This window comes from Pan troglodytes, chromosome 6 (assembly GCF_028858775.2).
Source record: "Pan troglodytes isolate AG18354 chromosome 6, NHGRI_mPanTro3-v2.0_pri, whole genome shotgun sequence".
Taxonomy (NCBI): domain Eukaryota; kingdom Metazoa; phylum Chordata; class Mammalia; order Primates; family Hominidae; genus Pan; species Pan troglodytes.
In genome coordinates, this window is record NC_072404.2 from 54,296,813 (window position 1) to 54,309,693 (window position 12,881).

Sequence of the window (12,881 nt, forward strand, 5' to 3'; positions counted from 1 at the left end):
GTTATCTTTGGAAGTACTCTAGAGAACAAAAAAGAAGCTCAAGTGAAATGGCCTTATTGTCTAGGGTGTCAAATGAAGTTATTTGTCTCATGGCCAAGGAAGTCAAGGATGTGGACACACCAAGAGTGAGCTTAGAGCAGAAATGTAATAAGTGAAAGAAAGAGAGAAAACTCTCTGCTGCAGAGAGGGATCTCAAAAAAGGGTTGCATTTTACAGTGAAGTGCAATGGTTTTAATAAAAATAGCTAGCAGGGAAGCGTGCTCCATTTATATAGGGCTCAAAAAACCAGTTAGGACTAGGTGTGTCATTTCCATAAGGCACGAATCCCTGGCAGTCCCCACCCCATCTGTTTAGTGCACATGCAGGTCCTTAGCCTAAGTTACTCCATATTGCTTATCTCCTCCTACTGTGCATGCATTAGGAGTGGAACCCTTTTTGTTAATCCATTTTCATGCTGCTGATAAAGGCATACCCAAGACTGGGCAATTAACAAAAAAAGAGGTTTACTGGACTTACAGCTCTACATGGCTGGGGAGGCCTCACTATCATGGTGGAAGGCGAAAGGCACTTCTTACATGGCAGCAGCAAGAGAGAGAATGAGAACCAAGGGAAATGGGTTTCCCCTTATCAAACCATCAGATCTCATGGGACTTATTCATTACCATGAGTACAATAAGGGGGAAACCACCCCCGTGTTCAGTTATCTCCCATTGGGGTCCCTCCCACAACTTGTGGGAGTACAAATCAAGATGAGATTTGGGTGGAGACATAGAGCCAAACAATATTACCCTTCAAGGTGGATGTGCCTGGTCCAGGGTAGCTCTTCTTATCTATAGTGTTGCAGCCATGTTCCAAGCAAGCTCCCCGTGCAAGCTTCCTTATGTGAGTATGTCGAAAAAGGAAAGGAATGTGCTCACGGGGGCCCACTGTATGTCAGTGAAACTTGCTGACTACACAGGAGGCCCCTTTCTGTGAGGGAATTCATCTCCCCATCTATGTTTGCAGCCCGAACTTTCAGGCTGCTCTTTGTTAGAAAATAAATGCCGCTGAGGACCTTGCCCTAACTATCTGCCTAGCCAGTTTCTTCCTTCCTTCTCTCTCATAATTTATTAAAGAAAAAAGAATGAATCAGGAGAGTGGGTGGTTACAAAAGTCGTTTGTCAGGGATTCTCACTGGCATTGTTAGGTTACTTTATAGCTCTGTTGGTGGCACTCAGCCTAGGGTCCATATAGCGAGCTGCTTAGAAATGATTGCTTAGCCCAAGGGGGATGGGGTGGAGTGTGACTGCTGTCTCACTCCAGTGCCTCTCTGGGCCTGATTATTTAAAGGGAGCTCACATTCCTCAGATAAAAAGATTTTTTGTTTGTCTTTTTTCTAGAGATTTTAGAAGCCTTGCTTTTAGAGGAACTAGTCTGCTTTCTTCTCTTAGACGAAAGACACATGTAAGCGGGAATAGTGACACAGTACCCTTAGTGAGCACTCAGAGTGTTGGTTGATATGGGAGAGGTTTTGGAACTCTCCATGTTTCCCTCTTGGCCCCAGCTGTCAATAAACTCAACTACATTTGGTGATCCTTTAAAGTGATCAGTTATCTTTTTTTTTAAATACATAATTATTGTTTTTTTTCCCTGGTCTTGTTTTTCCATTTATTCACTTTAGGGGCAAAGGGCAAACTTCCCTTTCACCCTCTGAAGCTTCACTGAAAATCAATTGACAAAAGGCAGGTTAACTGGGGAAATACCATACAAACGTGTTAGTGTGCATGGGAGGATCACATCACAGAGTAATTACCCCAAACCCCCAAAGAGGTGCAGAAATTTCTATACCCTTTTCATAGGGGAAGGAGGAGATGGGAAATGTGGATAATTCTTTTAGGGACAGGAAATGATTGTTATAGAGAAAGAATGGGCCGGGGAGAGAGAAATTAGGTTGTAGATGATTCTCCTGGAATTTGAGTGAGCCCGAAAGTCAGGCATTATCTTGTGAAAAAGTCCATCCAAGCATGGTTGCATTCTTCACACTTCTTTTCTGAAATAGATAATGAGATTTCAGGGAGGGGATTGAGGACTTATGTGTTTCCTTTGGTAAGGAGTTTTTTGGTCAGATATGGAAATTCCAAAGAGAATTGGAATGGAGGAGGAACAAGACAAGGTTTCAGGGACCTTGATTCTGAGGCTTATTTCTGAGGCCTTTCAATTGATAAAAATGGCCAGCATGCACAAATGCCATATTTTGGGGGTTTGTTTTCTATGCCTCAGCACTCATGAGATCTCTAATTTTTTACACCACGCTCTTATTCTCTAGCCTTGATTTGATCATTCTATTATAGTAGTGGCTTTTAGTACCACCAGCTACCTAAGGCCTATTGGGATTAGACTGGGTAAATATCAGAATGATTGGTGTTTATGTTCCTAAATTCACTTCAACTCACATGAACTATGAGATTTCAGTAATATGTAAGAAAAAAGGTTTTATCTGAAAAAGTTCCATAGTCAAATACGTTTTGCAAATGCTGGATAAAGCAGTATTAAGCAGGTATCTTTGCCACAGCTCTTCTAAGAAGCTATTTGGTGATAATGAAATTGTCCTTGAATTGACAGTGGAGTAGATGCAGCATTTTCTGCAAATTTGACTGCAAGAGTCCTTCCCTTTTGTGGCACCAGTGTGTTTCGGATGCACTTTGAGAAATGCTGGACCACACGTTAGAAATCAGAGAACCTCAGGAGACAGGGAGTTGAGGTGGAATTAATGAAAGTCCTAAGCAATGGGTGTGGCTACTCTTCGGGGTTGTCTCAAAGGAGACGTACACAAAGCTGTGTGGAAGGAAGGCCTATAGACCCAAGGCCAGTTCTCTGGTCTTTAGTGTTCATGTTGAGCCAAGTTGACTGTGTTTTGTCAGAAGGAAAAATATTTCTCTTCCCCTAAATACATGTGTGCTATCCAGCAGCCCTGGGTCTGCAAGAGCATGTCAATTTCATTTTTTTTTCTTTTTTTTTTTTTTGAGACAGAGTCTCGCTCTGTCACCTAGGCTAGAGGGCAGTGGCGTGATCTCGACTCACTGCCACCTCCGCCTTCTGGGTTCAAGTGATTCTTCTGCCTCAGCCTCCTGAGTAGCTGGGATTACAGGCATGCGCCACTGTGCCCGGCTAATTTTTGTATTTTTAGTAGAGATGGGGTTTCACCATCTTGGCCAGGCTGGTCTCGAACTCCTGACCTTGTCATCCACCTGCCTCGGCCTCCCAAAGTGCTGGGATTGCAGGTGTGAGCCACCACGCCCAACCTATTTCCTCATGTTTTATCAAATATGCTGTGGCTGTCTCCAAACCTACAAAAAGGTTCCATGGTTAGTCCTTCTGAGGATGAAAACATGATTTGGAAGAGACACCGTTAGAAAAGGCTTAAAGGGGAACAGGAATTGAGCTAACTCTAAAGAACAAACAGGGATTTTTAGGGTCTGAGCTCCAGTGGATAACAACACTATGACCCAAAACATGTCATCGGGACTGAGTGTGGCTTTATACAAAATAGGTGGAGGGCATATTTGTTTCTTGTCACTGAGATAATAAATTATCACACAGTTGGTGGCTTAAGAAAGCATGAGTTTATTCTCACACAGTTCTGGAGGCTGGAAGTCTGAAGTCAGTGTCACTGGAGTGAAATTAAGGTGTCTGAAGACTCTTGAGGACAATCTGTCCTTTTCCTCCTCCAGCTTCTCTTGTTTCTGGCCTTCCTTGGCCTCTGGTGACATTACACACATCTCTATCTCCATTGTCACAGTGCCTCTTCCCCTTCTTTCTCTGTCTAGTCCTCCTCTGCCTCCCTCTCACAGTGGCACAGGTTGTAACCAGCAAAAGGGCCTGGCTGCTCGCTGCTTGTAGAAAGAGGCCAAAATAATAACGAGCTGAATAAAAGTGAGCAAGACTTTTTTATATGTGCCAGCAAGGGGAAGAGCAGAAAGCAATTCTGCTGTAATTTGTGGAGGGAACACAGGGTTTTTTAAAGAAAGGGTTTGGAATGCAGAAGAGGCAGGGGTGGTAGGTTGGGGGTTGGGGAGCGGGGAGCTAGGAGGTCCCAGGAGGGGTTACTTACTCCAATGGCTCATCTTGAATTATTGTTTCGTTTGGTGAAGAGGCTGACCCCATCGTGGATCCTGCCAGGTTATAAACTAATCACAATCTTGTAGTTAGTCTTCAGCCGGGAATGGGTTCCGGCCTTGAAGTAATCTTTTGTTGGGGACAGATTTTCAGAGATGTGTAGTCCTCTGAAGCTTCTAAGGAAATATATGACCAGGTAAGTGAGCATGGCATGTGCTTAACAAGCATCTAGGTAAATAAATGTGCATAAGGCATGGGGGCATGAAGTGGGAAGGAAAGAGAAAGAAAACATTTCGAGGCTATAAGTTTATCTCAGAGCTACATCTTGAAACTCGGAGGGGAAAGAGGAAAAGGGAAAGGATAAAACATTTTAAAATGTTGTTTGAGGCTAAACTGCTAAGCAGCTCAGTTACAAGGTGACTGCATGAGGGCGCACTGTCACAATCCAGGATAATGTTCTGGACTCAAGATCTGTAACTTAATAACATCGTCAAGATACAAAGTAGCATTTAAAGAGTCCAGAGATGAGGGCCTGATATTTTGGTGGGGGGGCGGTCAATATTCAGTTTAATACAGAGGGTGTATTTGGGGACACCTACACGGATAATGGTTAGAATGAGACCAAGGATATTTTCTCGCGATCATTAAAAAGTCAGGAAACAACAGGTGCTGGAGAGGATGTGGAGAAATAGGAACACTTTTACACTGTTGGTGGGACTGTAAACTAGTTCAACCATTGTGGAAGTCAGTATGGCGATTCCTCAGGGATCTAGAACTAGAAATACCATTTGAGCCAGCCATCCCATTACTAGGTATATACCCAAAGGTCTATAAATCATGCTGCTATAAAGACACATGCACACGTATGTTTATTGCAGCACTATTCACAATAGCAAAGACTTGGAACCAACCCAAATGTCCAACAATGATAGACTGGATTAAGAAAATGTGGCACATATACACCATGGAATACTATGCAGCCATAAAAAATGATGAGTTCATGTCTTTTGTAGGGACATGGATGAAGCTGGAAATCATCATTCTCAGCAAACTATTGCAAGGACAAAAAACCAAACACTGCATGTTCTCACTCATAGGTGGGAATTGAACAATGAGAACACATGGACACAGGAAGGGGAACATCACACTCCGGGGACTGTTGTGGGGTAGGGGGAGGGGGGAGGGATAGCATTAGGAGATATACCTAATGCTAAATGACGAGTTAATGGGTGCAGTACACCAACATGGCACATGTATACATATGTAACAAACCTGCACATTGTGCACATGTACCCTAAAACTTAAAGTATAATAATAATAATAAAAAAAGAATGAGACCAAGAATATTTTCTAGTAGACCTGAATTCTTGATAATAATTGGAATTTTTTTTAGCAAGAAAATCATCTAACTGAAAACACCATTTTAGAAGGATGTATCTTGATAGGTATGGGGGGTGGCAAAGTGAGTTGGAGAGAGGAAAGCTGGAGGTAGGGAAACTTTAGAGGTTTTTATGTTCATCAAGGTTGGCTGATTTATTTATTTATTTTAATTGAGAAGCAGAAGTTATATATATTTGTGGTTACAGCATATCATATATCATGATATTATATATATAATACATAAAATGATATGATATATACATATATCATTATATATACATATATATTTCATTTATATATAATATTTCATTTTTATATATATCATATATATCATTTTATATATATATATATAAAATCACACACACCCATTATGGAAAGGCTAAATCCAGCTTTTTAATATATGCATTACCTCATGTACTTATTGTAGGGGCACAGGAAAACTTGCCCTTCATCCTCTGTAAGTTTGCTAAAAAATCAACTCATAAAAGCAGATTAATTGGAGAAAAGGCATATGAATTCTTTTAACATGTACAGGGGGAGAATTACAGAGTGATTATCTATCTCCCAATGAAGTTCAGAAGTTTATATATCATCTCAAGTTTACAAAAAGAATAGGGCTTTGGATCCTGGCAAATCAGGTTATGGGGGGAGAAGATGCATTCTGTACTGGGACAATAAAAGATTGCAATAGAGAATAAATGGATCTTGGAACAGACACTATCTGTTTAGGTATGGTTACATTCTTGGTCTTACAGCGAGGAGGAGAAATAAAACATTCTCCTTGGTGAGTCTAGATCTTAGTTAGGTAAAGAATTTCAACTTCATCCTGTGCTTTGGGAGAGATGGTGGGTAGGAGGGAGGTCAGAGAGACCTTGAAGCTTCTTTAGCTCAGCATGTGAAAGCACCATATTTTGGGGTATTGTTTTCTGAGCCCCAACGTTACTATTTGTGTGCATGTGTTTGTGTGTGTTGAGGATACTTAAAATCTACTCTTTTTTTTTTGAGATGTAGTCTCGCTCTGTCGCCCAGGCTGGAGTGCAGTGGTGCGATCTTGGCTCACTGCAAGCTCCGCCTCCTGGGTTCACGCCATTCTCCTGCCTCAGCCTCCCGAGTAGCTGGGACTACAGGTGCCCGCCACTACGCCCGGCTAATTTTTTTTTGTATTTTTAGAAGGGACGGGGTTTCACCGTGTTAGCCAGGATGGTCTCGATCTCCTGACCTCGTGATCTGCCCGCCTCAGCCTCCCAAAGTTAAAATCTACTCTTTTAGCAATTTTCCTTTTTCGTTTTTTTGAGACAGAGTCTCGCTCTGTGGCCCAGGCTAGAGTGCAGTGGTGCCATCTTGGCTCACTGCAACCTCCGCCTCCCAGGTTCAAGCAATTCTCCTGCCTCAGCCTCCCGAGTAGCTGGGACTACAGGATTGTGCTACCATGCCCTGCTAATTTTTGCATTTTTATTAGAGATGGGGTTTCATCATGTTGCCTAGGCTGGTCTCAAACTCCTGACCTCAAGCGATCCACCCACCTCTGCCTCCCAATGTGCTGGGATTACAGGTGTGAGCCCCTCGACTAGCTCTTTTAGCAATTTTCAAGGTACAATACATTGTTACTAATTGTAGTCATTATGTTGTACAATGGATCTCTTGTACTTTTGCCTCCTGTTTAGCTGAAATTTTGTATCCATTGACCAACATCCTCTCTGCCAATCACCATTTTACTCTCTGTTCCTATGAGTTTGACTTTTTTAGATTCCACAAATAAGTGAGAGTCTTGCTGAATTATTATGTGCAACAATTATTATTATTTTTAGTATCTTTCCTCAAGCCTTTCTTTCAAGACCCTGAAAGTAGTATCTTAAATGCATATCGCCCTTCTTACTTTGCTGTAGTTCTTTCATGTGTATCTGAACCTAACAGCAAATCCATGCATTTAGTCAAGCCTGTTTTCATTTTCATTTTGCAAATAAGCAGACAAGCTTCCAAAGCTGTAATGAATGTGAAACTGGCCCAAATGTCTCTTAGAAGTAATATTTATGGATTTTTGAATAAACATGGAAATGGACCCTCCCTGGTCTTAAAAGTTGAAACTTACGTTTGTCTCACCTGAGTTTCTTCCTCAAGAACCTGATCCTCAGGCAAGGGACTGAAATACGTTAGATCTCTGAGTTCAGAAAATGAGACTCCAGACGCCTCATCCATCATGATTGCTTCCTTACCCCTCCTTCTTTCCTGTTTTCCCATTTTCCCCTCCATATAACCCCCACCAGTTTTAGATGGTTGAGGAGATGGATTTGAGACTTTCTCTTTCATTCTCCTCAGCTGCAGAACTCAGCTAAAAGCTTCCTCCCTGGCAACACTCATTGTCTCAGTGATTGGCTTTCTGTGCAGCAAGACCAAACCCCTGGCATTTTGATAACAAAAGACTCAGAGACAGAGTCGTTTCCTATTTTAATATATCATCTTTTCTGAAAGTGTTTGAGAAATGGAAACAAAGCACATTAACTCTAAAGCCGGTCTGTGGCAGGGCAGAGCACATCATTGCGCAGCCTCCAGTGGCCTGGGTTTTGCGTTGTGTTGATCACTGCCTCCTACCTTGTTAGGTGATTATTCCATGATGCAGAGCTGGTGTTGGCATGCTGGTGAGTCGCTGGAGAAAAGCTGTTTGATTTCTACTTTAGACCTTATGAAAGAGACACACGCCTTTGAATTATCCTGCTTATCTTCCTCCCACTAGTTGTCTCTGACTCTCTTTCAGGTTCATCAAATGCAAGATCACCCCAGTGAAAACATTTTTTTTTTTTTTAGTTTTTATAAATCTGCCCAAACTTACATACAGAAAAGGATTTGAAGTTCTTAGATATAATTGACTGCAAAAGTCACAGTGGTATTCTGGCATAATTCTCAAATACATGTGACTGAAAGAGATTTTAGAAATTAGAACATATAAAGGGCTGCAGATAATTTATTAAAAATTGAAAGCTAGAGAAAAATCACATGTAGTTTCAAGTAATGTCAGTGAACCAGTTTGTGAATTATAAAAAAGTTTTTGTTTTTATCTTTTTGAAAACAATTTCAGAAGTGTCCAAATAGAAGTGCTAGTGCTCCCTACCTGACCAACCACCTGGGCCACACACTGTTGAATCTCTCAGGCTTCAATATGGAGGAGTACTTGCTGGCACCATCTGAAAAACCAAGGTGTGTTCAATACTCTTGCTGGGTCTTTTCTTGTTTGGATTACTATGGAAAACTTATTGTTTTAAATGCTAATGTTCTTAAAAAGTCAAAAATCTAAGACTGACCTTGGTGCTCATAAAAATTCCACAGTGTGTGGTGTTCCCCTTCCTGTGTCCATGTTTTTACATTAAAAGTAGACAAATAGTTTTGTCATCTGTTTCTCATCCATTTCTAATATTTAAATATAATAAAGTCTAATTGAAAACAAAAACAAACAAAAAAAATTCCACATAGATGCCATGGACCTTAATAAGATTCCTTACTGCTGACTTTCACTCTTTTAAGTGCTGGGGGAAATCCTATCAATTGAGATTTGTCAGTGGCAGAAGCACGAGAGCCAGAAGCTGTTTTACTGCTTTAGGAAATAAGAGCAGATAAGTTTACAGCATAATGAAAGAAAGACCTTATTTTAGAGTCCTCTCTATTATGCAGCATTCAATATGGGAACCTGGGTACAACTAGCATCTTGAAATTCCTCTTGGGCAATTTTTGGGAAACATTTTGTGTTGTGTTGAATTTCCTTGAGACTAAGGGGGTGAATTCAGATGAGAAAGATCAGCAGTGAGTGCTTCTCATTGCTTTGAATCTTAATAATATCTGCCCACTGTAATTTTCCCATATCCCCCAAATGTATTATATTGCTTCATGTATGAAGGCATCCCATAGGCTGACTGTATTGCCTGGGACTCCCTACTGCCCTCTACCTGCCCCACTGGGGTTTGCCTGCCTCTCTTCTGCTGCCCCACCTCTTAATGTCTTTCAACATGTGCTAGAATCTCTGGTTTTCTGTTCTAACTCTGATGGTTAGCTTTTTTTTTTTTAATGGAGTCTCGCTCTGTCACCCAGGCTGGAGTGCAGTGGCACGATCTCGGCTCACTGCAAGCTCCACCTCCCAGGTTCCAGAGATTCTCGTGCCTCAGCCTCCCGAGTAGCTGGGTCTACAGGCACCTGCCACCACACCTGGCTAATTTTTTTGTATTTTTAGTAGAGATGGGATTTCACCATATTGGTCAGGCTGGTCTTGAACTCCTGACCTCAGGTGATCCTCCCACCTCAGGCTCCCAAAGTGCTAGGATTACAGGCATGAGCCAATAGCTTTTTGAAGGTGGGAACTTGTGTGCCCAGAACTTAGAATATTATCTGGCACATCAAAGATGTTCAACCAGTATCTGTTGAATGAATGAGTATATTCAGTTGAGCCAGTTGGGAATGTGTACTTATTCCTTTGCCTGAATTTTTGCTGAGAGTAGAACACTGTGGTAGAAGATAAGACTATTCTTCAGTCTCCTTTTATCTAGTGAGTGGAAGACAAAATTTATTTAGATAATAGTTAACATTTTTTTTTTAAATGTTAACCCTTTTTTTGAAGTTTAATAGATACAAGATAGTGTGCAACTCATGGAGATATTAAAAAAAAGATATAATTCCCACCCAGGAAAAATTCACAGAGCTACATAAAGATAAACCAGCAAACAGACAATAAAACCCAGTGTGGTAATTGATAACAATGGATGGAAATACAGGGTATTGTGGGAACTCAAAAGACAAGGAACATCTAACCCACCTGAAATTGTCTGGAATGCTTTCCTAAACCAGACAAGATTTGAGTGAAAGATTAAAGAAATAGAGTGGGGAAGACAAACCAGAGTGGCTCAAAAGATTATGACCACTATTAAGAATTTTTTTTTTTTTTGAAATGGAGTCTTGCTCTGTTGCCTAGGCTGGAGTGCAGTGGCACGATGTCCACTGTAACCTCCGCCTCCCAGGGTTCAAGGGATTCTCTTGCCTCAGCCTCCTGAGTAGCTGGGATTACAGGTGCCTGCCACCATGCCCAGCTAATTTTTTTTTTTTGTATTTTTACAAAATACAGAAAAAGACAGGGTTTCACCATGTTGGCCAGGCTGGTCTCAAACTCCTGACCTCAGGTGGTCCACCTGCCTCGGCCTCCCAACGTGCTGGGATTACAGGTGTGAGCCACCACACCTAGCCCAAGAAATTATGAATAATGGATTTGTAGAGGGAATGACCATTAATTAAAATAATAACAGTGCTGATGATCAAGCCCTACCTGTTACATGGCATGTATTTCCTAACAAGACAATAAGGTGTGACAAGTACACTTTCTAATGTGGCCAGCCTTATCCACACCTTCTCAATTATCAGTGCCTTCCGTTTTGCCTGGCTTGGGAGCCAGGAAACTTGCATCAGCACAGCACCTCTCTGCCTGTGTGTTCATGTCACAGACCACAGATGCTCAGTTGGCTACTGTCCTAAGACTGCTGTACCTGGTGGGGTTAGTAATGAATACCCTCTGATTAGAAGTCCTGGTGCTCTGTGGTTGAAGCACTAACACAATGTTCATTGTTAACAGGCTTGGAGGTTGGTCTTTTGGATTAAAAGTCCCCAGTGAAGCTGGAGGTGCAAATGGAAACATATCAAAACCCCCAACTCTGGCAAAGGTAATCATATTCTTTTTATTTTTTTCCTGTTTTAGAAAGTATTTAGGAAAACTCAACATTCAAATATAATTTTGAGCACAGGGTTGGGAAGGACCAGATTAAATCCAATCATTTGTTACTAAGCATCAAGGAAAATTATATGTAAATAATGTCTTGAAAAAAATGACTTGTTTTTCTTTAGAAATAGAGGAAATAGGTTTTTGCTTTTTGTTAAGACAGGACTTCACCTAGTAAATATAAAGTGGAGAAAAAAATCTATTTTCAAAGATATCCATAGTTGTCATAATTGGAAATATCACTAGTTTCTTTGCTGGCCAAGGAGTACTTCCATTCATGAATGTAAATGCCTTATCTTCCAGAAGGCTGGATAGATAGGCCTGGAGATGACACAAAGAAAGCAGCAGTTACACAGAGCTACTCTTAGGAGTCCTGGATTTTCAAGCCCTGCCAGGACTATACCTGTGAATTAGGAATGGTCCCCTTAGAATTAAAGAGACTAGGTGGGAGATTCTTCAGCTTTGAGAGAATGAGGACTGGGATAGAGGAAAGATGCCTTGATCCATCAGTAGGAACAGAGAAGTGGTGAACCCAACAGTGAGTTGTTGTTATTTAAGGAAAAAAGTCAACACTACCTTAAAATGGGGAAAGCAGAAAGATTCAAAGCATTCAGTCTCCATGACTGGAGAAATAGTATTGTGTTTGATTGAGAGAGAAATCAGAAAAGGGTAGATTGTGGGAGGAAGTTAAGTCCACTGCGGGAGAGTGAGTGTGAGTTCTTATTAGGATATCAGTATAGACATTTCATTCTGTAGTGTGTGGATGTTGTGTCTACTCATGAGCCAATTGTGGAGCTATGAGAACAAGAACAATCTCCATGAGCCCAGGAAGGCACTCTCTCTCTTCTGTAGTGGGGACTTGCATGGTTCATGTGAACCTGAAGGAGCTTATTGGGATAAAGACATGCACACGTTGGAGGTTTATTCAGTGAAATAAAAGTTCTTACAGGTGCTTCACAATGTCATCCCTGATGAGACAGTCATACTTCACAATGTAATCCCTAAACAAATGTATTACGATGTAATCTGGGAAAAATTTCCAGTCGTAGCGTGGACGATTCAGGAATCTCTCCAACAGCTGAGGTTTGTTCAAATCTCTTTTCCTTCTAAAGACAACACACATGCATGAAGATTTAAAGCTTGATATGAAAATATCATTATTAATAACTTGATAGAAAAATAAAATGTATTTGCTGACATATATTGGAATACATTATGTGGCCATTATGAAAATATACCTAATTAGTAGAAGGAATCTGTTCATTTCCTCTACAAATATTCCGACTTTTTAGTCTATCCCAATCTAAACCCTTCTTACGTATTCATAGGAGATGGTTGTGTCTTTGCTTTGAAGTGTCTGAGGCACGGACCTCTTGTTCAGTGATGAGTGGCTGGGGATTTGTGTGTTCTCCTCACATCTCTAACTTTTTGTCTTTGTTTAGATGAGTCTTCTGTACTGACATGTTTGAGTGGTGATTGCTGAAGTTTTTAATGTTATTTACGTGTCCTTCGACAGGCACAAGCATGCAGGTGAATTATACTTGACCCTTTGGGGACTAAGCTCCTCTCCAGCAAGCCAAGGAACTCAACATTGTTGTGGGGTGTAAAGGGCAATCTATTATTTGAAATACCAGAACTGCTGGCGACTGATACTGCTTCA

General features: G+C 41.1%; 1 protein-coding gene across 4 annotated transcripts in view; it reads left to right on the forward strand.

The window, feature by feature from the left end:
• Positions 1 to 12,881, forward strand: part of ABCA13 (ATP binding cassette subfamily A member 13) — a 477,235-nt gene that overhangs the window by 301,768 nt on the left and 162,586 nt on the right. For 3 of the 4 annotated variants that reach the window (XM_009442731.5, XM_016957445.4, XM_009442734.5), the window contains exons 46-47: positions 8,549 to 8,667; positions 11,078 to 11,165. In XM_009442731.5, coding sequence (XP_009441006.5) covers positions 8,549 to 8,667; positions 11,078 to 11,165 — 207 coding nt within the window. The remainder of the gene's footprint in view (positions 1 to 8,548; positions 8,668 to 11,077; positions 11,166 to 12,881) is intronic. The other variant, XM_063815352.1, reaches the window with a different exon arrangement.